The sequence below is a fragment of the Belonocnema kinseyi genome, chromosome 4 (assembly GCF_010883055.1).
Source record: "Belonocnema kinseyi isolate 2016_QV_RU_SX_M_011 chromosome 4, B_treatae_v1, whole genome shotgun sequence".
Lineage (NCBI taxonomy): Eukaryota > Metazoa > Arthropoda > Insecta > Hymenoptera > Cynipidae > Belonocnema > Belonocnema kinseyi.
Window position 1 is genome coordinate 64,911,061 of NC_046660.1, and position 26,698 is coordinate 64,937,758.

The following is a 26,698-nucleotide window of genomic DNA, read 5'->3' on the forward strand; positions in this document are numbered from 1 at the left end:
AAATTGTAACCATTTGATTTTTTAAAGTCACAGAAATGATTAATTCCTTTAGAATTATTACTAATTCTACAAACTTTCCAATCAAGTATTTTTCAATTTGAAATTATTTATTTGCTTAAATCTTCCACGAAAAATCGGACAATTTTAAATTAATTTTTATTCAAAACTATCAAGGCTTTTAATATGAAATTTTTAATTATTCAATATCAGAATTCTCCAAGAATTTTGAATAATTATTTGAGTTCTAAACTACTATATGCGAAACTAAAAATTCAAAAACTCCAAGAATTAGTCTAAAAATTAATTTAAAAAAAATTTTAGTTTTACACCCTCAAAGATTAAACAGTTTTAGAAGTGGGCATTCAAAAATATAGTTTTACGTAAATATTATAGAAATTTTAAAGAAGAAAAATATAAATCATGATTAATTATCATATCATATAGTACCAAGTGTCATTCAAAACGACTGGATAGATTGTTAAAATAAAAAGTATGATTTTTGCGAAAAAACAATCACTGTATCCCGGTTTTCTCCCGGTGCAAGTTTCTCCCGACTTTCCCGGGTGGGTGGGCACCCTGAATAAAAGACTTACCGGTGCTTTTGAAGTGGGAGGTTGCGGAGGAGGAACCGCCGGACGTCTCGGCGATTGAATTTCCGGTTCGACCGGTTTGTCAACGACTTTCGGTGGTGGCTTCCTCTCGAGCGGTTGGAAGGTCTTCAGCACAGGTGGCTCCGCGCTTTGTTCTAGTTCCCGAATGACTTGCGTGTGCTGCAATGTTTAATCATAACAAATGATTCCCACGCTCGTGCTCATTTCACTCATTAATATCCCCTACTATTTTTCCCCGTAAGGTAAAAGACTCACCTCTCTCTTCTTAATTGGCGGGAAGCTATTCTTTCTCTGCTCCAAAAACATTTGCTTTGCAGCAGGGAAGGCTGGGGCCAATTCCATTTCGGAGATGAGATCAAGGACATAGTCAAATCCGTTCGTCTCGGTGACAATTGCGTCGGGACCGTCCAATTGATTCCAGAGAGTTACGGTCCATCCGCCATTCTCAACTCCGTGATTTCGAACTGCGAGATTTGCTAAATCTTCACAGGTCGTCCAGGAATCTACAGCGCAAGTTGTCGTTTCGCCTGAAAGAAATTCCATTTATTTAATAGTCATTACTATTAAATTGTTAAATTGAAGACATTATTTCTGGTGGAATTATGAGATTCAGAATTAGAAAGAGAATTTTAATTACCATCGTAGAATCCCACGGTCAATGCCATGTTTACTCGATTTCTATTCGCTCTCCATTCCAAAACACAAGGAGGATAATTTCTAGGCACATGTTGAATTGTTGTTTGGCCGTTGCTAGTGGCTCTGAGCAAAGCTCTTTCGCCTTGCAGCAATTTTCGCTGGCAAAAAGCCTTGTAGCCATCGTACGCGTGATCCGAAACGAATCTGAAGAAAAGAAGTTTCAGATGAAACCTTTAATGATTTAAAAATAATAATTGGACAAAATTTTATAGAAAGGCACTCTTAAAATACACACGAGAGACCTGAAAATATATGTTATTTCAAAAGTTGTTGATAATTGCTTTCAAAATTCACTGATATCCTGGCAAATTTTTTCTTTACAATTCCAGGTTTTTTCCGGTATTTCAAGATTTTTAAAGGTGACATTTTTTCATAGTACGAAACTATTAAAAAAAATTCCATTTTTTAAAAACTATTGATTCGAAATATGTACAAAGTTTCGCGAGTTTATTATAAATAATGTTTTCTTTTCAGTTTCGAAGGATTCAATTTATACGTTTAATTAAGAAATATTCGACCAATTATATAACAAGATATTCTTAAATATATTAGCACTATCGATAAATTAAATAACTAAATATTACTAAACAAATGCTCAATCATTTCTTGAATTCATCTCTAAAGTTCATGAATTGGAATAATAATTCAAAGAAATTTTTATTTTATCTTCTATACTTAAAATTCACAGCATATTGAGGTAAAATTGATGTAGGTACTGTATAAAATTAAATTTAAACCGCTTTGAATTGATAACTTTTCTAGTAAAAATATTGCATTTTCAACAAGACAGATGAATTTTCAACCAAAAAGAGCAATTTTCTACCAAAAGACGATTTTTTTAAACAAAATACATGAATTATCAAGAAAATAATTGAATTTTCATATGAGATCAATTTTCAACCAAATAGTTGAATTTTGAACTAAAAATAATTATTTTTTAAACAAAAAATGGAATAGTTAAATTTCCCCTTACAAAAATTAATTATCAACAAAAAAGGCTGCAAATTTTCAAGCAAAGTGATAAATTTTCAAACAAATGACGAATCATCACCTAGAATACTTAAGAGTTTCAACCAAAGGGATGAATTTTCAAACAAGAAAATTAATTTACTATCAAAAAAATATTTTGATTTTCGTGCAAAATTATTTTTATTTTTAATCAAAAACAGTTAAATTAAATATCAAAATACTTGGTTGAATCCTCAATTAAAAGAGATTAATTTTCAAACAAAAAAACAGGATTTTCAACAAAATAGTTAAATTTTCAATCCAAAGGATGAATTTTCAAATGAAACACAAAACAATTTTCAACCAAATAGATCAATTTTTATCTGAAAAAGATCAACTTTCAACTAAAGTTCGAAGAGTTCAATTTTCAAATTTGAAAAATAATTTTTAACAAAACTACTGAATTTGTAGTCAAACAGTTAAATTTTAAGCCCGAAGGATGAATTTTCAACGACATAGTTGAACGTTCAACTAAAAAAGACCAATTTTCAACCAAACAACAAAAAGTTCAATTTTTAGAGAAAAAAAAATTAATTTTCAACCAAACTAATAAATTTCTTACCAAGAAGATTACTTTCTACCAAAAAGACGAATTTTCAACTCAAAAAAGATAAATTGACAACCAAAAATTGAATCATTTAATTATTAGTAAAGTTTTTTTCGCATTTTCAGTGAAAACAAAAATATCAACCAGTAAAAAACATAATTGTCAAAAAAGTTTTTTTTTTTTTTTTTTTGATGAATTTTTAACTGATTTTTACTAAGAAGAGGTATTTTTAACTCAAATTTTGGAATATTCAATTGGAACAGTTACATTTTCTGTTTCATAAAAAATTTAACCAATGAAAAATCTAATTTTCAAGTAAATAGTTAGATTTTAAACGAGCTGAACTTTTAACTAAAACGACAGAATATTCAACTGGCGACTTACTTAAATTTCCATAAAAATAAATAAATAAATAAATAAATTGTAACAAAATAGTTTAATATAGTAATATAAAGCTACTTTTACAAATTAAGAATCATTGTTATAAAACTTTATATTGCAATTAAAATGATGAAAAATGCAATTGGCATAATCACGTTTGCAGTGAAAAAATAGAAAAATAAAAAACATAATTGTCAAAAACAAAGTTACATTTTTTTTAAATTGATGAATTTTCAACTAAAAGAGAATTGAATTTTAAAAAATCAACTAAGAAGATTGATTCTACTAAGCAGACGAATTTTAAACTAAAAAAAGATACTTTTTCAACCAATTACTGAATAGATTTTTAGTTAAAAAAAATAATGTTCCTCTACAAAGATGAATTCTTAACTAAAATGATGGAATATTCAATTGGAACAGTTACATTTTCAGTATAAATAAAATTTAAACAATGAAAAATCTAATTTTCAAAGAAATAGTTAGATTTTTAAACCAAGTGATAAATATTCAACTAAAATAATGGATTTGCAACTGGAATAGTTCCATTCTATGCAGAAAAATATGAGTTTTCAATCAAGAAGATTAATTTCTACCAAAAAAGACTAATTTTCAACTAAAAAAGATGATTTTTCAACCAGCAATTGAATAGTTTTTTTCGTTAAGAAAATATTTTTTAAAAATACTTAAAATAAATACTTAAAAAAATAAAAAATTTTGAAAAATAGTTAAATACAGTAATATAAAGCTACTTTTACAAATTAAGAATTATTGTTATGAAACTTTATATTGCAATTTAAAAAGAGTTTAAGTCGATCTTGAAAAGATTCCCTGAAAATTCCATGTTTACAAAATCGAGTAGATACCCTGTTAACAAAGTTCTGCAACTACAATAATTAAGTTTAAATAAAACATGTTATCTGAAAAAAAAATTAATTGGGGCAAAATTTTGAGTTTTTAAACTTACTTGAGCAAGTATTTGAAGAGAGTAGGAGTCGGTTGGAAGGCAGAAAGACAGTTGGAAAGCAGCAACCATCCTCTTTCCTTGTTGGCATCATTTTCATTCTTCCATGTTTGATTGGACAATTGACACAGAATTTCATCCCTCAATTTTTCATTGACGATCCCCTTATTAACAATATAGTCACCCAGAGCCTGTTCCCTTTTGCCGCTGAGATTATTTTCGTTCATGAATCGCAGAATCATTTTGAATATCATTAATGAATCAGTATAATCTTGATCTCGAGCTTTTGCTAAAAATGGCGTTTTGATAGGTTCCCGTTTCATTCCAAAAATGTGACTCTTGAAGTAAATATTTGTGAATTTCGAGAACTGATGTTGATCTATGTCTGTGGGGAGACTGTAAGTGTAGGGAAGCGATACTACTGAACCCACGACTTTGATCAAGTTTCTCTCCGTGTGAGTTGGTTGCCAATCTACAAAGAATTATTGTACAGAAAACAAATTAAACAAAACCGAAACTAAAAATTTATACAGGGTCGCTACAGAACTTAGGTTTCTAAATTTTACGACTTATCCAGGTTATCCAGGGCTACTTTTTAAAAAAATTCCTCGTTAAATTAAAAAAATATCCACTTAATTTTATTAAATTTCAACCCATTTAACAATTTATTGATCTATGCAAATCCGGGCAGAACAAATGTTTACCACAGACTACAAGGTTCTATGAAAACGTTTGAATGGACGACAGTAGAAAATTATAGACTTGAAAATATTTACAAATTATTATGAAATTTTACAAAAATTCACATAAAAAAGACGTAGTTTTTTATATTTTGTTTGTAGTAAATTACAGATTTCTATATGCAATTATGAATCAACACTATTTTCTAAGAAAAATAGAAAAAAACTACTAATTCAATATGAAGATGTAGTTTTTAATTTTTTTATTCAGTTTTTATAAGATATTACGAATTTCTGCAGAGTTGAATAAATGTGCGATTACATATCTTAATGAAAAATGAGAAAAATGTAGAAATCCAAATCAATAATTTTATAAAATTTTACATGAAAACTTTGCCCTCGTAGAACCTTGCCGTTTTTTGTAAACAATTTTTCCGGAGTATTCAAAACTCCTCAATTTTGAACTTTTTCGAAAACGGTGAGTCATACGTAAAAACAGACAAAATTTTGAAACATTATTCCTTGTCTAAAGTGCATTTGAAATTCGTAAAGGTTTTCGGAAAAATTCATAGATATTTTCGTAGACATTCTTATAAATTTTCATAGAAATTCATAAAAGTTTTCGTACAAATGAATTTAAATTATTTTCAACTGCGATTTAAAGACCTTTCTAAAAAATATTGAAATTGGAACAATTCTTACTAATATTATTAAAAATTTGTTTAAATTCTGGAATTGTAATCGTTTTATTTTTATTAGTAAAAAATCAATTCGTCGTTAAGTACAAGAGTAGCCACTTTTCTCACCAAAAAAATATTTCCGATCATTGAAATTAAAATGTTCAAACGCTTAAAATTGAAGATTTTTGCATTTAAAGTAATCAAAACTAAACTGCAAATTAACGCAGCCAAAATTGAACTCTTTTGAATTTTCAATTTTCCAAATAAAAGCTTAAACAATTTTCATTCATAGACAAAATAGTTTAATCCTCAACCAAATATAGTTGAATTTTTTACTAAAAAACATATTTTAAGAACCAAAAATAGAATCGTTAAATTTTTAGTTGAAAAAATTAATTTTCAACAAAAAAAAAAAGAAAAAAGAATTTTTAAGCCGTCGAAAAAAATGAAAAAAGACGAGTTTTTCAATAAACAGTTGAAACTTCAAACAAAAAGATGACTTTTTAACAAACAAGAATAATTTTCCAAACAAAAAGACAAATTTTCAATAAAATACGTGAATTTTCTACCAAAAAGATGTTGTTCGAATTTATATAAATAATAACACGAATTTCCCACGAAGCAAATTAATGTTCCACCAAAAAAGACGAAATTTCACCAGAAAACATAAATGTCAATAAAATTGTGGAATTTGGAACAAAAAATATGAATTTTCAATCAAAATCATCATTTTCAACCAAATTGTTTAATTTTCTATAAAATACATAAGTCCAAAAGAAAATTGTTTAACTTTCGACCAAAAAATATGGATTTTTTCACGAAAAAGTTAATTTTATAACAGAAAAAATGAGTTTTCTACCATAAGAAGATTAATTTTCTACCAAAAGATGAATTTCTAATCACTTAAATTAAATGTAAAGAAAAGAAATTTTTAACAAAGCAGTTGAATTCTCCACCAAATAGATGAATGTTCAATCCAGAAAGATAAATTTTAAACGAAATATTTGGATTTTTAATAAGGAAAGATATTTTTGAACAAAAAATGGAACCGTTAAATTTTTACAAACAAAAATTAATATTCAACAACAAAAATAAAAATAAATTTTTAAGCAGTCGAATTAAATGAAAAAATACGAATTTTTAAATAAACAGTTGAATCTTCAAACAAAAAGATGAGTTTTCAAAAAAACAAGAATAATTTTCTAACCAAAAAGACGAATTTTCAATAAAATAAGTAAATATTCTAATAAAAAGCTGATTTACGAACATATAAAGAATAAAATTTCACATAAAAAGATTCATTTTCAACTTAAAGGAAGAATTTTCAATTAAAAAGTTAAATTTCCAACCAAAGAGGTGAATATTAAAACATATTTTTTAACAATTCAGTTCAATTTTTAAACCATGTAGTTCAATTTTCAACCAAAAAGAAGAATTTTCCACAAAGAAAATTAATGTTCGAACAAAAAAGACGAAATTTCATCAGAAAACATAAAATTTCAACAAAATTGTGGAATTTTGAACAAAAAATATGAATTTTCAATCAAATTGATCATTTTCAACCAAATAGTTTAATTTTCTACAAAATTGTTCAGTTTTCTAGCTAGAAAGATGAATTTTCTATAAAACATCTAAATTCACAAGAAAATTGTTTAATTTTCGACAAAAATATGGATTTTCCACGAAAAAATTCATTTTCTATCATAAAAGTTAAAAAAGAGTTAAAAAAGAGTTTAAAAAATTATGAGCTTTCAACAAACAAGAATAATTTTCTAACCCAAAAGACGAATTTTCAATAAAATACGTAAATTTTCTACCAAAAAGATAATTTTTAACAAAACAGATCATTTTCAACCAAATACTTTAGTTTTCTACAAAATTGATGAGTTTAAAATTGAAAGAGATGAATTTTCTATAAAGCACATTAATTTACAAGAAAATTATTTAATTTTCCACAAAAAAAGTTAGTTTTTAACAAGGAAAATTGACTTTTCTATTCCGGTTTGTTAAATTCTGTCTCGGTCATACGAATAAAAATAGTTTTTGGTACCTAAAAGGTAAAATATTAGCTTTTCTTACTCGATACATATTTTTACAGACAATTAAATATTTAAAAGAACTTTAAGTTTTTTGATTGAAAATTAAGCAAAATTCCCCCTTGCAAATACAAATTTTTCACGCGCTTTCCAGAGTTTTTTTAAAATTCGAGAACTGTTGCAGATTTTTGAATGTTTTTACAAATTCCATGATTTTCCCAGGTTTTCCAGATCCTATAGCAACTCTGTTGTAAATTTTGGAAAACACTTACCATCAAGTTTGCTGTAAATAAATGCAAGTTCGGCAGGAATTTCGAGATGATTAACACCTGCGACGGCCCTCGATGCTCTTTCCTGTTCTTCTCTTTGTTGCTTAGCTTTTGCTCTTTCCCTACTCGCTCTTTCCATTTCTGCTCTTTTTGCCATCTCTTCTTTCAAAATCATAAACTTTTCTCGTTCTTTTTTACCTCTAAAGAGTTTCTGAGCCATAAGTGCACCCTTTTTGAGATTTTGGAACTTTTTCCTATCCCTGTAGCCTCGAAAAACTGCTTGCAGAAGCACAGTGCTTCGGGAAATGTTCAGGAATCGCCTCCGAGCGATGAAACCTCGAATATACCTGCAAACAAATAAATAATATTTAAATATTTAGGGTTGCTACAAGAGTCATGTTACAAAATTCAAAGACTTTTCTAGGTTTTACAAGCACAATTTAGAAAGAATTCCAGGTCTACTTTTTTAAATTCAAGTAATTAAATTGAATTGTAACAAATTATAAGGCAATGATAATGATTTCTCAATAAGTTTTATTGAATTAAAAATAACTTCTATTAATATTTTTATCAAAGCGAAAAAAATATTCTGTAATCATAACTATATTATTTTTTTGTTATTACTTTAAGAATAATTATAGACGAACTTTGTATGCAAAGATTAGGATTACATTTAAAAATAATAGCAATCTGAACAACTCTGAGCATTTTAACAGAGTTAAAATAAAACTTGTAGATCGCAAGAATTAATAAAATTGGCTGCATACAAATTTATCAAAATTTAAGCAGTTCACGAATTTTTTCTTTAACTTCTCCCAGTTCTTTTAGCTTTTCCCATTGAATCTTTCATTTCTTTTCATTTAATTCTTACACTTTGTCTGTTTTTGGAGTTTTCTTTTCCAATTTTCAAATATAGAAGTCGCTATAAAATAGTAAATTATTAAGACTTTGAAATAGAGACAATTCAAAATTTTCTAGTCATTTTTTTACATTTCATGACTTTTCCATGTTTATTAAACACTTTTTAAAAATTCCTTTTTTTCAGGGCTTCCAGGTCTTGTAGCAACCCTGATATTACAAACGTTTACTAAAAGCTTTTAATAATTTCGTTATAAAAGCACTGCACTTATTTTTAATTGTAATGAAGTTTTTTCTAATCAATTTGTCGTATCAACAACAAAGTTATTCTTTAAATAGAATTGATTACTTTGGTACAAAATTTCAGAAATTATAGTTAATAAAATTTTACAAATCTGTTTACCTGTAGTAATAACTGAAATACCCACAAAACGTTTAACACGTCGCTATTCCATAATAACAACAATTTTGGAGTGAACCAAAATTAGTTATTATTATAACAGTATTTAAAATAAATATCAATATAAAGAATAAAGATTACATTTAATTAAAACAGAAATTAAATCGAACCCTCAAAAAAAAATTTTAAGACGTTTTAACATTTTCATTATAACTACATTTTTAAAAACCAGAACAATTTGATCACCATTTTCATTTTTAACTTAAAAATAATACAATTTTGGCTCGCGAAAACAATTCTCAAAAAATGATGAATCATTGAGTCCATTTTCATCAATAAATTTAATAAAATTTCCATTCATTTAAAAACTGAAATGTCAAATAATAATAACATTTACCAAAGTATTTCATAACATATTTGTTCTATAAACATTGTACAATAGATCAATCGGTTTTTAATTTTGTTTTATTATCGCGCTCTTTTCATTTGGGATTCCAACTTAGTATCCGCCTTTCTTAACTGCTCATGTAAAACTGAATTTATCTCTAATGTATTCGTTAGTCTATGTATGTCCTTCCATAAACACAGCACTTTGTTTTAGCTTTAAAAAATGTAATTATAATGACAATATTGAAGCCTCTAAAATTTTTTTTAGTTTTCAATTTAATGTTTGTTTTAATTAGTTCTAAAGTTGATTTTTTATTAATGTTTCTTTTAAGGATGTACACTACGTACAATCAATCTCAAAAGTTGCCTATCTTTAAAGTTATTTATAAAATCAAAAACAAAAATATCTATCATTAATTTCTGTAAATCTTGATGGAGGCTTTTAAGCACACTTTAGAAAAAAAATGCAGATTAAAATTGTTTATTTATTAGTAGTTATTCAAAGGTTTAGTTTTTTTCTCAGGGTGGCCGCTTTAATCGAAGAAAGACATTCCCGGTCATTTCCCGGTTTTCCCCGGTTCGCAAACATTTTCCACGGCAAATGAAATTTAAAAAATCAAAGTATATTCTAAACATTTTCCCATATAAAGTAATCAGCAATAAACAACAAATTAAAGCATTTAAAGGGGAACCCTTGAATTACAAACTTTTAAAATTTAAGTTTAAATGTTTTTCAATTCAAAAATTGCGATTTAAATGCTAAAAAATGTACACGTACCAAATGGTAGGTACTAACACTTTTCATTTAAACAATGTTAAATGAAATGCAAATAAACTGCAAAATTAAGAACTTTTATAAATTATAAAGTTAAAAGATTCAGATTAAATTCCAAAAATATAAATCCACGTTAACACTTTCAATAGTCTAAATTAAAGAGTCAAGCAATGAATTTTAAAAATGTTTAAAATTATATTATTATTATAATTATAAATTAAAAAGTTTAAAATTTTTCCAAATTCAAAATAACTTTTGAAGTTTTTATCTGAACTTTGAAATATATTTCAAAATGAATTGAATTTTTTCTATAAATTTTAGAAAATCATGCAAATTTAAAATAATGTAATTTGAATTTATAAATAAGAATAGAACACTTATTATTTGTAAAAATATTAGAGTAATTTTTAAAGAGACTTAGAAGTTTTAAAAAGATCCGAATTAAATTTAGAACTTGAAATAATTTCAAATACTTACAGCCGAATTTAAAATAAAATGTAGATTTTTGCTGATTTCAAACAAAAAATTTAGAATTTTTTAAATAATTGTGAAAGACTCCATAAGAATGAAAAATTTTCTCAAGATTCTTAGGTAAATTGAACATGATTTTTCACTTTGAAAATTTTTTGGAAGATTTTAAGGATTTTTTTTAATTTGCAGGATTTAAAAAATTGTAGAAAAATTTCGATTAATTTAAAAATATATTTCGAAGTTCTAAAAAAGTGTTAACACATTTCGTTTAAATTACTTTAAATAATTTCGAGTTTTTAATTAATTTTGAATCTTTTTCAAACTTCTAAATATCTCTTAAAATCACTCAAATTTTTTGTACAAATAATAAGTGATCAATTGTTATTTATACACTAAAAATTAAATACTTATTCTTTTTCTACATTAAAAAATTTTACATTTTTTAATTTAATAAAAACCTTTAATTGTGACTATATTCTTATGAATTTATTTTTAAGTTGAAAATAGTAAAACGCACGTTTACATTTTTTAATGGCTAAAAAAATTAATAGAAATAATATATTAATAAATTTAATATAAAAAATAATATAAAGGGAGACCTGAAACTCAATGAAATTAAAAAAATGGAACACTAAATCTATAAAATTTTCCAGTAGGTAATAAAAACTGACCTTTCAATGAAAGCACTCAAAGTGGAACTGTTAAATTTTGAACTTTTAAAATTTAAATTTAAAAGTTTTTAATTAAAAAATTTTGTATTCAAATGCTCAATAATTTAAGCGTATAAAATTGAAGGTACTAACATTTTTCAATATAAAAAAATATAAATCCACGTTTTCATTTTGAATGCTCTAAATTATAAAATCCATCAATGAACGTGGACAGATTTTTCTTCTACAAATTTGTAAAATTCCCGGTAAAAAAAAAATTCACTGTCATTTCCCGGTTTTCCCCGGTCTCAAAAAAATCCCGGTCATTTCTTGCTTTCCCGGTTCAGCGGCCACCCTGTTACGTTGGTAAAATTGACAAATAAATTATTGATTTCTTGAGATCTGAATTCATTGATTTTTATTGGAACGTGTATGACAAAAGTAATCAATTCTGTTTAAAGAATAACTTCGTTAATTTGTCGATTTAACAAGTGTACCTCTATCGCGAACTAATACCAAAAAGTTGAATAGAACTGTGGTTGCGTTTCTATTATTCGCATGACTAACAAGTTTTAAGTGCGTATGTTTTGTTCCTCTTCCTATTACTTGGTAACCGCGTTGCCATGCAAATTATCAGCCTACGAGTCCGCCCCGATTACGCTAACTTATTTGCCTAGAGTCTTAAATACTGTAAAACAATAGCCTGAATATTTGTGCTTTCTGAACAACTTGAGGAATTAAAAGTAAAGGAGGAAATCGATCAGCGAATTTAAAATCAGATACTAAAAGAAGCCACTGACCTCTGAACAGTGATAGCAGCTCTTTCGAGAATCAACGCTCTGCTGTATTCCAAAGTTCTCTCCAGCGATTCTCTCAAAAAGACTCTGGTGAGACCAAGTTGGTATTGAGTTTGAGCATCTCTTGGTGCAGCTTTTTCGAGAATAAGCCGACAAAGTTCCTTATTTGGAGCTCCTCTGGGAAGACGATTGAGAACCAAGTAGCGATATCGATCAACGAAATGAGCAAAGAGAAGACGAACTGGGTATCCGGTTTTACGAATGCGAATTGTCTCTAACATTCCGGTGTAACGAAGTTGCTCAAGAACACAAGGCATGTCGAATTTCATTGGCGCCTTCTCTGTGTTCGGTTTTATGCAACGAACAAACCACGGATTACATCTGTAAAAGAAGAAATAGTCTTTGACATGCGGCCAAATTTTCGTTTGAATTCTTCCTGGAAAATTGAATCTTCAAGTAAATTATAATTGCAACTATTGTATTGAAAATTACTTACTGAGACATCGATTCCAGGAGCTGTTGCAAACTATCATGAAATCGAGCAGACACGGTCGGAGTTCTCGGTTTCATCGTGACGAATCTGCCATTGGGTTTGTTCACGGTTTTGTTTGCTTCGTGAGTGTTTCTCACATGCTGGAACATCTTGCTCACCATCTGTGAAATATAAATGAGACATCAATCAAGATTTTCCCAATAGATCCAGGCAACCATTTCGAAAAACAAACGACTCACCTGAATTTTACTACTGATCAACAATTCGACAACATCAGGCCTGAGAGTGTCTCGATTCTTGTCTAAAAACATTTCCACGTTGTACCAAACTTGCCCAGCGTAATGTTTGATCGCGAATTCAGCCGAGTTCATTCTCGGCCTTGAGTACAATTCGCTCAGAGCGTGATTGTAATGGCACTTCTCCAGAAAAGAAAGATCCGTCGCCTTCGGAAAGTTGCTTTCATCATCAAGAAGATGCAAAATTCCAACAGGCTTTTTCGCGATTAGATGAATCACCGGCAAATTATCAGTGTAATTAATCGTAGTCCAGTCGATTTTCTCCTTCGCGTACTCCTGTTGTTCAAGTTTGAAGATGTGTTTGTTGAAGTAGAAGTGAAGATTCTCATTCGCGTAATTGATGCAGAGTTGCTCGAAGCTGTTCTCAGTGAAGGTTTCGAATCCGAAAATGTCGAGGATCGAAATGGCGGCTGTTCGTTTTGTGCCTTTGTAAACAATGTGATTGACCCGGGTGACCAGCCAGGAAAAGAGAGAACTGTAGAGGGCTTTTGCAAAAGCATCTCTGGCATCAAGAGCTTGATCAATATTCAAGGCAGTTAAGACTCTTTCATTCCTTGCTTCCTGAAAATGAGTAATTACAATTAGAAAGAACGATTTATCCACTAGTTTCTGCATTTACTAGTTGATTCGCAAATTCTTAGAGAACATGAGTCAGTGGAAACTTCTAGACTCACCGTAGTTTTTGTCGTTAGGGCTCTGATGATGCCATCAGCGTTTACTTCCAAAAGATGAGCAGCCCAGCGTATATCTGCATCTGCTCCAACTTCCACACCTTCCTGGCCGTGTCTCATCTGTTTTCGATTGAAATAAACATTCCCGAGATGGAGTACACTGCTCAAAATTTTAAATATCGTGTCTTGTTCCTCGGATGTAAAACCGAGAACTTGCATCGCTGACAGCAGAGCTTTGAAGTCTTCAGCGTCGTTTTTTCCATCGATTTCGCATCTGTCTCCCTACAAGTTTAAAATAGCATAAGAGGCCTCCATAAACGAATTTTTTCATGGAAATATAGAAATAATAGAGGAATACATCAGCAAAATAGTTGAATTTTCATCAAAACAAGATTTGCTACCCAAACAGATGAATTTTCAACCCAAAAGGACGAATTTGCAAACAAAACATAATTGAACTTTTAAGGAAAAGATACGAATTTTCAGCAACATTTTTGAAATTTTAACCAAAGGTTAAATTTGGAACACAAACTGATGATATTTTAAAGAATAAAGTGAATAGTCGATAAAAGAAGTTCATTTTCAAACAAAATAATTGCTTTTCTACCATAAAAGATGAATTTTCAACCACTTGAATTAAACGAAAAAAATAGAAATTATCAACCAAATGTTGAATCCTCAACCAAATTCATAAATTTTTAAAAAAGAAAGATGAATTTTCAACCAAATAGTGAAATTTTAAACTAAAAAAGACTATTTAAAAAAATGGAATCGTTAAATTTTGAGTAGATAAAATTAATTTTTAACAAAAAAGCGAATTTTCAAACATATGAATTAAAAAAAACAACTAATTTTTAACTAAATAGTTGAATCCTCCACCAAACAGATGAGCTTTTAAAAAACAAGGCTAATTTTCTATCTAAAAAGACGAATTTCAATACAAGAATCTTCTACAACACAGTACATTTGGCAACTTAAAAACGATAAACTTTCAGATAGCAAAATGTATTATGAAGTAAATAAAAAGAATTTTAAATAAAAAAGTTAGATTTTTTACAAAAGAGGTGAATCAGAAAAGCTGAATTTTCCACAAAATAATTAAATTTTCAAATAAAAATATAAATTTTCCAAGAAGAAAATTAATGTTCAAGCAAAAAAGATGTATTGTTAATAAAATAGTCGAATTTTTCACAGAAAATCGATTAAACTAATCAAAAGCGTTTCAACCAACTAGTTGAACGTTCAAGATACAAATATAAATTTTAAACCGAATGGTCGAATTTTCAACAAGGAAATTGTCATCGAAATAGTTGTTCAAGCTAAAAGGTAGATTAGTTTACAAGACAGATACAATTTCAATCTAAAAAGTTATTTATTCAGCAAAGTATATAAATTTGTAACAACATAATTGCATTTTTAACCGAATAGTTGAACTTTTAATCTACAAAGCTGAATTTTGAACCAAGAAGATTAATTTCCCACCAGACGTATTTTTTTAATAAAAATAGTTAAATTTGCAAACAAAGCGATTAATTTTGCAACTAAAATTCTAAATTTTCAACTAGAATAGTTAAATTTGCAGTTAAAAAATTAATTTTCAACCAATAAACCAAGATGAATTCAACATATTACTATAAATATTTTCACAAAACTGAAACAACTATATAGCGAGCCAAAAATATCTTCCGGGTATATTACACCCAGTGTAGGCTGTGGGAGGTTAATTGTCAACTAAAGATATAATTAATTCATTAAAAAATGGGAAAAGGGTAAAGAGTGTGAAGTCTGGGAGTAATGATATTTGATTCATCAAGTTTAAGAAATTAAATCCTATGAGAAACATTATTTAAATAAAAAAACAAACAATTTACCTGATTTAAGTAGAAATACTTGTCAGGTTTCAAAAGTCCAAATTTGTCCCTGTGTTGCTGATCGAGACCAGCTAGAAGTTCGTAAAAAACGTGGTAATTTCTTTCTCCCGTGGCCTGCGTCACGATCCTACTTTTTTCTAGAAGATATTGTGTGACTCTTCCTCCAACAATCACACCACTGTAAAATATAGATGTCGATATTTTTAAATCAAGGTTGAAATAAGAAATAAACTAATAATGGAGGCGAAATTCGAAACACTTAAAATTCTTAATATTTAAAATATAAATACATATTTAATTTACAACAAGCAAGATTAATTTTCTAACCAAAATGATGATTTTTCAACAAAATGCATGAATTTTCTACCAGACAGTTAAATTTCTAGCATATAAAGGATAAATTTCTAACAAAAAATGGAATAGTACGATTTTCAGATAAAAAACTAAATTGTTAACAACAAAAGATACTGAATTTTCAACAAAAACGTTTAAATTTCAACTGAAGAGGTGAATCTTCAAAAACTAGATATGTATTATTTTTTAACAAAAGGGTTGAATTTTAAAGCCAAAAGGACGAACTATCTACCAAACGGCTGAGTTTTCAAACCGAAAATATTATTTTTTAACAAAAACGTTCATTTATTACGAGAAATTAATGGAGGAAAAATTCTTTCAAATACAATTAATGTAAATACGAACTTAATATGAAACACTTTAAATTCTTAATATTTCAAATGGAAATATATATTGAATTTATAACAAAGAAGATTAATTTTCTAACCAAAAAATTTTTATTACAACGAATAAAAGTTTATTTTTTATCAAACACGTTAATTTTAGACGAAAAAGTAATGGAGGATAAATGAACTTGTTTGTTGAAAAATCATGTTTTTGCCGATTTGAAATATTAGCATTTTAATGTATTTCATATTACATTCATATCTACATCAATTTTATTTTAAAGTAATACGAAACACTTAAAATTTCAAATATTGAAAAATCGAAATATATGTAGAATTTACAACAAACGAGATTAATTTTTTAAACAAAAAGATGATTGGTCAACAAAAAAAGTTAATTTTTTAACAAAAACGTTTTCTTTCAAATAAAATTCATTAAAATATGAATGTTATATGAAACACTTAAAATTACTCATATTTTAAATCGAAATATATATTGAATTTATAGCAAACAAGATAAATTTTCTAACCAAAAATATGATTTTCCAACAAAATACATGAATTTACTACCAGATAGTTAAATTTTTAGCATATAAAGTACACATTTCTGAACAAAAATGGAATAGTGCAATTTTCAGATAAGAAATTTAATTTTTAACCCCGGAAAAGTGAATTTTCAACAAAAATATTAAATTTTAAACTTAAGAGGTGAATCTTCAAAGACTATACATTATTTTATAACAAAATGGATGAATTCTAAAACCAAAAGGATGAATTATCTATAAAACGGTTGAGTTTTCAACCCGAAAATATGATTTTTTAACAAAAAAAAGTTAATTTTTTAACAAAAAAGGTTAATTTTCTAAGATAATGCATTCATATTTACATTAATTATATTTGTAAGTAATATATAACACTTTAAATTCCTAATATTTCAAATCGAAATATATATTAAATTTACAACAAACAAGATTCATTTTCTAACCAAAAAGATGATTTTTGAACAAAAAAAGTTAATTTTTTTAACAAAAACGTTAATTTCCTACCAAAAAGTAATGAAAAAAAATTCGTTTGAACAAAACGAATTTAAATATAATTTTCTAACCAAAAAGATGATTTTTCAACAAAATGCATGAATTTTCTGCCAGATAGTTGATTTTTTAACATATAAAGGATAAATTCTAACAGAAAATGGAATTGTACAATTTTCAGATAAAAAACTAAGTTATTAACATTAAGAAAATTAAATTTCAATAAAAAAGTTAAATTTTAAACTGAAGAGGTGAATCTTTCATTTTCTACCAAATTATTGAATACCCAACCAAACCAGATAAATTTAGACAGAAACATTTCCATTTTTAACCAAAAAGTATGAATTTTCATCCAAGAAAATTAATTTTCGACAAAAAAATTAATTTCAACAAATTACATGAATTTTCAACTAGAAAAGATAAATTTCAATAAAAAATAGCAGTTTTCAACCAAAAACAGATGCTACATTGTTAGATACAAAAAATAATTTCTCAAACCAACACAATTTTTAAAAAAATAATTTTAAACGAAAATAGTGAATTTAAAAAAAAATGAATTTCCAGCAAAAGATTTCAACCTATAAGATGAATTTTTTCACCTGGAAGATTAAAAAGATGGCTTTTTAACCAAATAGCTAAATTTTCTAACAAAAACATGAATATTAAAGAGAAATGTTGAATTTGAAAGACAAAAATATGAACTATCTACAAAACAATTAAATTTTCAATCCAAAAATATGATTTTTGAACAACACAAAATTATTTTCACCCAAAAATCTTAATTTTCAACCAAAGAAGACACATTTTTATTAAAATACATGCATTTTTAACTAGAAAAAAAAGATTTTCAATTAAAATATCAAATTTTAACAAAAATAGAACAGTTACATTGTTACTTAACTAAATTGAATTCTAAAAAAACAAATGAATTTTCAACAAAATAGTTCAATGTTCGTCAAAAGAGATGAATTTTCAACTGAAATGATCTTAAAAAAAATTAGTTTGCGACAAAAAAGTTGAAACTAAAAGATGATTTTGCAACCCAGAAGATATATTTTCTAAAAATGAAATAGTTAATTTCTCAATTAAAGAGATGAATCTACAACAACAAAAAAATGAATTTTTAACAAATAAGATCAACTTGTTTCCAAGCAGCTGAATTCCTGACCAAAAAAGATGTATTTTTAATAAAATAGTTGCATTTTCAATAAAACAATCAAATTTTCAATCAAATATTAGAACATATTTCCCAAAAGTAGTTGATTTTTATTGTTGGGTTCTATTAATTTTTTCTCTTTTAAGCGAAAACCCGCGGAAAAAAGAAGAAAGTGTACGTTTCTCAAAAAGAGAGGGAAAAAAAGAAGAATTCATTAAAACTTATCATCAGGAAAAAACTAATTGTTATGTAATTCCATAACGTTCTTTCCACTGCCTTCCCCGTTACCAATCGTAATTTTTAGTGTGACCCCACCCACCTCAAATTGGAACCGTGATTTATGAGAAGATCCCTCAGTTATATAATTTCAGGGTTTACTGGTCCCTTAAAAATATTAATATCCTGCCAATTCGGATAAAAAGTGAATTAAGTCAATGATTAAAGTTTATAGCTTAAAGGAAGTATTATGAGCTGTGAGTTATGATACTTACTCTCGAAAATGGACTTCCAGGTATTTTCCAAAACGACTGCTATTATCGTTCTTTGGGGTCTTCGCGTTACCGAAACTCTCGAGAAGAGGCGCAGCCTCCAAAATTTGTTCTGTAACTATATTGCTAGGTGCTCGGTTTACAGCGGCCAAGTACTGCATTACCAATTTCGTTGATTCCGTTTTTCCTGAACCAGATTCACCGGAAATCACTACAACTTGGTTGGCACTTGCATTGTTGGCGGTAGATACTTGGCTATAGGCCGAAGACGCGACCGCAAAAAGGTGTCTGAATGCAATAAAAATAACAATCAGAATCACAATTTTATGTTTGAATAAGTGTCTTGATAATAAAGGGTTAGACTTACGGAGGTAATGTTCCAAGGATTCGACCCTCGTATAATTTTACTTGGTCGAGGCCATAAATGTCGAACATTTTGTACGGATTCACGGCAACTAGAATGCTGCCAGTGTAGGTCTGAAATTTGAACCGAGGATATAATATCTTTTTCTTTAAAAATGTCACCGGATTCTTATCTGTTAAAATCTACTCACGTAAATTAAATCTTTGTCGTAACGGATTTTCAAGTTCCATAGTAACGATGCCTCGTTTAAATCACTGCAAGATGGTCATAAAATTATAATTTGATTTGAGGACATTATGAGAGGAATATTTTTATATTCAAATTTTTTATGGCAACTTACGAAAGTTGAATCATGTCTTCAACGCCATTCTGGCCCAGGTCCTGTCTCGGTTTGACTCCACTGAGATTCGTGAGTGTGAAGTTTTGAGGCTGAAATAAAAAATAAGTATTATAAATAAAAACATAGAAATCAGACATTGAATTATTTTTCGGGGTGGGCGCAAAACTTCATTTTCAAACAATAGAATTTCAATCCTATAAAATGTAAACAATGAATATTATACAAATTGAAATTAACATTGAAAAATCTAAATACATTTATTTAAATGAAAAAGATTACTTTTCTACCATAAAAATGAATTTTTAATCCAAAAGGACGAAGCTTTAAGAAAATAGTTAAATTTTCAAACAAATCGACGTATTTTCAACTTAAAATATACATTCTCAACCAAAAATGGAAAGGTTTACAATTCAGTCAAAATAATTTATTATCGACAACAAAAGAAACAGACAAGTTTTTATCCAAAGAGGTACATTTAAAAAAAAAAAAGAACGAATCTGCAAAAGAATGAAATTTGAATAAAGTAGTACAATTTAGAACAGAGAAGTTGAATTTTCCATACGAAAAGTCAAATTTTCTGTAAAACATTGTAATTCTTCCTAAACAAAAAAAAATCCAAGAAAAAATGGAATAATTGCATTTTCAGTTTAAAAAATTATTTCTCAACCTAAAAGATGGAATTTCTACATAACAGTTGAATCTTCAAAGAAAATGATAAAACTTCAAATAAAAAAAATTAATTTTAAACGAAGAAAATTAATTTTCTATCATAAAAGATAAATGTTCTAACAAAAGGTTAAGACATTAAATGAAGATTAAGAAAACTACCAAACAGTTAAATTTTCAATTAGGAAATATATATTATTTTAACCGCAAATGGAACTCTCATATTTTTACTTTAAATAATTAATTTTCAACGAAAAGAAAAAAAACAACTAATTTTCAACCAGTTGACTTAAACAGCAAATAAAGACAGATTTTTAAGATAATATTTTCAGTAAAACAGTTGAAGCTCTAATTAAAACCAAAATTTTAACCAAAAAATGGAATAGTTGCATTTTCAGTTTAAAAAATTATTCTTCAAACAAAAAATAGACTTTTCAACAAAGTAGTTAAACTTTCAACTAAACATATAATTGTCAACAAAAAAAAAGGAATTCTTAACGAATAACGTAATAATATATATTTGTACCCAACAAAATTTAATTTTAAATAAAAAATAGTTGAATTCAACCAAAAAGGACGAGTTTTCAAATAAAATAGTTCAATCCTCAAACAAAGAAGATTCATTTCCAACTAAATAGTTTTATTTTGAACCAAAAAGATAATGTTTCTCCCAAAAAAGATGAATCTTCAATCTGATAATGCGAATTAAAAAAACAGTTGAATTTCAAACACTAAAATATGAATTATCGACAGAAGGGTTCATTTTCTATCAAATATTAAAATGTTCAACAAAAAATTGAAAAACTCAACGAAATATATGAATTTTTAACGAAAAAAGATGACTTCAACTAAAATCGTTGAATTCATAAACAAATTACTAATAAGAATATTATATCAGGGTAACCGCAAACTTCGTTTTTAAAATTCCCTAATTTTGTCCCTGGCCAATTTTTATTTTTCAATAACAATAATTAGTATTAAAAACCCAGAGTTTAAATCTTATAACATTTCTCACATAGAATATTTTATAAGGGGGATAAAAAAATTTCAAATTAAAGTTTAAAATGTCAAATTTATTAATTCTGACAGTTATTCAAAGTGCCTCTTATAAATATTCCCTGACTTTTTCCTGATTTCCCCTGACCTACGATACCCCCGATTTTTATGAGGCTTTCTCTAGAAGTTCAAACAAACAATTCATATTAAAAATGATTTAAAAAGCATGGGAATTTGAAGAAAATGGCAGTTCATGTCCTTCCCACCTATAATTCGCATGCCGATTCGCGGTCTCGCTTTTCCGCTTTTTTCATCGAGGCTTTCTCAGTGGCTCGTGAATACGACTCGAGAGAATTTACAACGAAAAAAAGAATTTATCGCGCGAATCCACGAGCGCATAAGACTCGAGAACCACTTACTTGGAGAACCAACCGGATACAGGCTTGTAATCCCATTGGCGTAGAATTGGATCTATTTTACCTAATTTCCCAAAAATTAAGAACACCAAAATAGACCAGTTTTAATATTCAAAAACGTTTCAGCAGACTAGAAATACAGATATTTACTTCCGTAATTTTTACTTCGATTAAAGATGAGGGTAAAATAATTCCATGAATGAAAGCACCCTTTTTTTACTTCAAGAAGTTGACACTAGAGTTCCGGTGAATCCCCGAATTTTAGAATCGAAAGTTATCACATTTTTGTTCTTTAAATTCGAAAGTTTTCAATTTTCTTTCTTAATTTTTGAAACATTGAGCTTCATTTAAATTTAGGAAAGCCTCGACGAGTATAGAAATGCAATTTCAAGTAAAAACAAGTGCCTTCACATGGGATGCTATGATACAAACACGTTTGTGTGAGCGACCTCAGCTTAAAATACGCTTCATAATTTCTATATATTATTATGCAGAATTTCAACCCTCCTTTTTTAAATAAAAAAAACCTCGATGCCATAAAATTTTGAGACGAGTTTCCTTTTTAGGATTCTGAAAACTGATTTGTGTCTCGTTTTGTGGTGCAAAAGTTTAGAAGACATGCCTTTAGCTTTAAGTATCAAGAAGACCAAGTGGTATGTTACTTAGGGTCGTAAACAACACAAGACAATTCGATAAATTTCTTCTCCTACGCTCTTGTGTACCTCATCCATAATAGGACACCGCCCCAACTACAGTTCTGCCATGCAGCGACCGTACACCGTAATAATATCAGCACTGAGAAAACGGAGCACGATGCAGTATGCAGAAGCAAAAAAGGACAAACAAAACTTAAATGGATTGTCGTGAGGTCCTTTTTCTCAATCTATCAATTATGCACACGTAATACCCTCAATGCCCTCGATTTGATCAATTTCGTCGAAACTGGTCAGGGAAGATTTAACGCTTCAACTTTATTCCATGCGCTGACCCTTTTTTTAAATAACAAACTGGACGTCCCTCATTTGCAAATAACACGTTCGAACTGTAACGGTTTCTATAATTTACCAATCACAGGAAACTAATAGATACATTTCGTTTCTACCGATAGCGTGATATTTCAGAAAAAAAGGAAAGAGATATTAATGATTTCTTGCTTCGAGAAATATATAATAATATAGAAGAGCAGACTTTACAGTTTAAAATGTTCGCAAAACAAGAAATGGGGTGATTTTTCACGGAAATAGATGAATAATAAGGGAATTCATTGCAATGAATCAAATTAATTTTTAACAAAATAGTAGAATTTTCAACAAACTAGTTTAATTTTTAACCAAGAGGGATGAAACTCTCACCTAGAGAGATACATTTTGAACAAAGAAAGAAGAATTTTCAACAAAATAATTGAATTTTAAAGCTGAAAATACAATATTTTACAAAACATTTGACTTTCAAACCCGAAAAAGGGAATTTTCAACACAAAAGTTAATTTTAAACTAAAAACGAAAATAATTTTCCAGCAAACAGTATTTTAATCAAATAGTTAAATTTTCGACCTGCTAAGATAAATTTTCAAAGCAAAAAGACGAAATTTGAAAGAAAATAGTGACATTTTCAACCAAGGAAGATTTCACGGTAAAAAAATTCAACCAAATTGTTGAACTTGTGAGTTTTTAAACAGAAGATATATGTATATACTCAAAGTACAAAGATTTCTGAGTCGAAAAAGAAAAAAATTCAGCTAAATGAAGAATTTTCAAGACAAAAAAGACGAATTTTTTACAAAATATTTGTGTTTTCAGCCAAAAAGTTCATTTTTAACCAAACAATTGATTTTCATGCTAAAAATACGAATTTTCTATAAAACAGTGGAATTTTCAACAAAAAAATTAATTTTTAACCAAATAATTAAATTTTCAGTCTACAAAAGTTTTTTTTCAGTCAAATAGCTTAATGCACAACCCAAACAGATTATTTTTCAACCAAACAGTTGTATTTTCAACCAAAAAAGGGTCAATTTCTACCAACAAAGATTCATTTTCAGTCCAAAAGTATGATTTTTTGACAATTAGCCTAAATTTCAATCAAATAGTTGAATTTTCAACTAAAAAAGATTGATTTTCCATCAAAAATGGCAGTGTTAAATTTTTAATTAAAAAATTAATTTTTAACGGAAAAAAACGAATTTTCCACAAAATAGTTGAAATTCCAACCAAAAAGATGAGTCTTCAACTAAAAAACTGAATTTTTAACCAAGTAGTTTAACTTTCAACCAAGCAGTAGCATTTTTAACGAAATCATATAAATTCTCAAAATAATAAGACAAATTTTCAACTAAGATTTTTTTAGTCAAGAAAGAATACAAATTTCAACTAAATTGCAATTTTCAAATAAGAAAGATTTTTTAGTCAAGAAAGAATAAAAATGGCAACAAAATTGTGAAATTTTCCAACATAATGTGTGAATTTCCAACAAAATAGTTGAATTTTCTGCCAAAAAAGATTAATTTTCTAACGAAAAAAAAAAGAAAAAAGATTCAACTAAGAAAGACTTTTCAGTCAAGAAAGAATAAATATTGCAAACAAATTATGAAAATTCCTACATAACAGTTGAATTTTCCTTCAGAAAATATTAATTCTCAACAAAAAAGTAAATTTCCAACAAAATAGTTGAATTTTCAACCAAAAGTACAAATTTTCATCTAAGAAAGATTTTTCAGTCAAGAAAGAATAAAAATTTCAACCAAATTGTAAAATTTCCTACAAAACCGTTGAATTTTCCTTTGGAAAATATGAATTCTCAACAAAAAGTTAATTTCCAACAAAATAGTTGAATTTTCAACCAAAAGTACAAATTTTCATCTAAGAAAGATTTTTCAGTCAAGAAAGAATAAAAATTTCAACCAAATTGTAAAATTTCCTACAAAACCGTTGAATTTTCCTTTGGAAAATATGAATTCTCAACAAAAGAGTTAATTTCCAACAAAATAGTTGAATTTTCAACCAAAAAGATGAATTCTCAACCAAAAATATAATAATAGACTTTTCAATTTAAAAAAATTAATTTTCAAATCAGAAATCAGTGTAAAGAGTGTGATAGGGATATTTTTTAAACGAACTGAAAATTGTATAATTTTCTTTTTCGAGACTCAGCCTCTATTTCCAATTAAAATATCAACGCCGATTGATCACAGTGATAAATTCGAATTTTGTAATACCGATTATCAAGGATCTCACTCTCGGACATCTCTCGATTATGCGTGTAGGAGAGTGCCGTAAATCAACATTACGTCCGTTAATGCACTTTCGCAGAAGAATCAGTATCCCCCTCACTCGATGTAAGTTGCAAGCAGACGTAGTTCGGTATAATTGAGGCCGGCTACTTTCGCGGAAATGACAATGCATTCCATCAAGTATGCACGGTATTCCAATAATTCGAACCTCCTTACGACTTTCTATATATCCGAGGAATCCTCCTTTCGATGCCCCGTTAGAAGAGACGAAATTTCCTTTAATTATACTCTCTTCCTCAAATCAGACTTCATAAAATGCGAGAAGGCAGAAAAGAGGTCTCTTTAATATTCATTTTCCCAGCTAGTCAAAATTTCTCTTCATCAAGCATACCACTATCTTTTATCTCATGGAATTTAGTCTCGCAAGAAGTTCGGCCGGACAAGTTTCTGATGATACTTCATTTCATATTTTAATCACTCTCATAATTTAAACATAAAACAAGTTTCCACACATTAAAAAAAATCATAAAATCTTACATCGTTATGAGAACAATTCAATTACATTCCTGCGGAAGATAAGCTTTCTCCAAGTATTCTTTGATGAGAGATTCACAACAAGTATTACTCAATTCTGAGGAATTTAAATCAACCAATGGAATGCATGTTGACGCATTCAGCTGAAATCGATTGCCATTAGCTTTCATTGATTAAAATTAGCGAGTCGAAACTCACAAAAAGCGTTACTTGAACAAGTACGTTCCAATTTCACGAGGCGAGTAGGCGATTAAAGTCATGAATTAGAGCGAATGAATGCCATGTTTAGAGGTGAATTCTCGGCATTTGTAAACATATATCGACTAAAATAGCGGTGGCTTAATGAAATTTCGTTGGAGGGTTGGGCAGGCTCCGTTAATGAAGATTTCCCAATGAATGGGCTCTAGCCATTCATTGGGTAATATGGTGAATGCTAGTGACGGCATAAACGAACGATCGCCTCCAGTCTTGTTGGCGATGGCGTCGTTTTAAGGAAATGCAACCCAACCGGTTGTTCCCTAGCCTGAAGGTGGTCGCGTTGGCAGATAAACTCAGATCAACTCGATCAACTTAACCTAAGAAGCCTAGAATTGCTAGATTGCTGGATTGTTAGATATTCTCGGTGTGGTTCAAAATCCAACGTGATCGTTCACCACTGATCAAGTTGGATGGAATATAGAAGTTTGATTGAATTTGTTTTAAAAAATGTATCCTTTTCAATCCGTTTTCTGTATCTGCAACTTCAGGAATTTCCTTTACATTTCAATCAAAAGCTTTTGATAGAATTGCATTTGATTTCTATCAAAGTGAAATGGGCAGGTAATAGTCTAGTAATGGCCCAATAAATCCTGTAGGTTTTTTGATAAAAATTCAATGCAATCTTGTCAAATATGAGATTCCACATTCCTGTTCACTTTGAAAGGCAAAATACTTTTCTATTAACGTTTTTTCATTGAAAATCAAATATAATATCAAATATTACGCAATGAGAAAATTTGGAGAGGAAAAAATAAGAATTTTTGATGGATATAATTTTATAGAAATTTCCGAGATTCTCAAATGCAGGATTTGATACAAGCCTGGGGTGGATAAGATTTGATATAATTTTTATATCAAAATTTAGGTCTTGTTCCGTTAAGATTTGATAGAGTCCCAATAATAAACTATTGGTAGAAAAATATATGATATCTGAACAAATAGAATTTTATAGAAATATCGAAGATTCTAGAACATAAGATTTAACACAAGTTTGACTTCTTT

At 28.3% G+C, this 26,698-nt stretch overlaps 1 protein-coding gene across 2 annotated transcripts in view; it reads right to left on the reverse strand.

Annotated features, from left to right (window-relative positions):
- The window catches only part of LOC117172149 (unconventional myosin-XV), a 169,953-nt gene that overhangs the window by 101,706 nt on the left and 41,549 nt on the right, over positions 1 to 26,698 (reverse strand). For both annotated transcript variants that reach the window (XM_033359949.1, XM_033359950.1), the window contains exons 4-17: positions 19,598 to 19,686; positions 19,448 to 19,511; positions 19,261 to 19,370; positions 18,897 to 19,181; positions 15,539 to 15,716; positions 13,671 to 13,949; positions 12,940 to 13,557; positions 12,704 to 12,861; positions 12,211 to 12,588; positions 7,873 to 8,216; positions 4,208 to 4,676; positions 1,249 to 1,451; positions 867 to 1,138; positions 594 to 770 (exon numbers count right to left, since the gene is read on the reverse strand). In XM_033359949.1, coding sequence (XP_033215840.1) covers positions 594 to 770; positions 867 to 1,138; positions 1,249 to 1,451; positions 4,208 to 4,676; positions 7,873 to 8,216; positions 12,211 to 12,588; positions 12,704 to 12,861; positions 12,940 to 13,557; positions 13,671 to 13,949; positions 15,539 to 15,716; positions 18,897 to 19,181; positions 19,261 to 19,370; positions 19,448 to 19,511; positions 19,598 to 19,686 — 3,624 coding nt within the window. The remainder of the gene's footprint in view (positions 1 to 593; positions 771 to 866; positions 1,139 to 1,248; positions 1,452 to 4,207; positions 4,677 to 7,872; positions 8,217 to 12,210; positions 12,589 to 12,703; positions 12,862 to 12,939; positions 13,558 to 13,670; positions 13,950 to 15,538; positions 15,717 to 18,896; positions 19,182 to 19,260; positions 19,371 to 19,447; positions 19,512 to 19,597; positions 19,687 to 26,698) is intronic.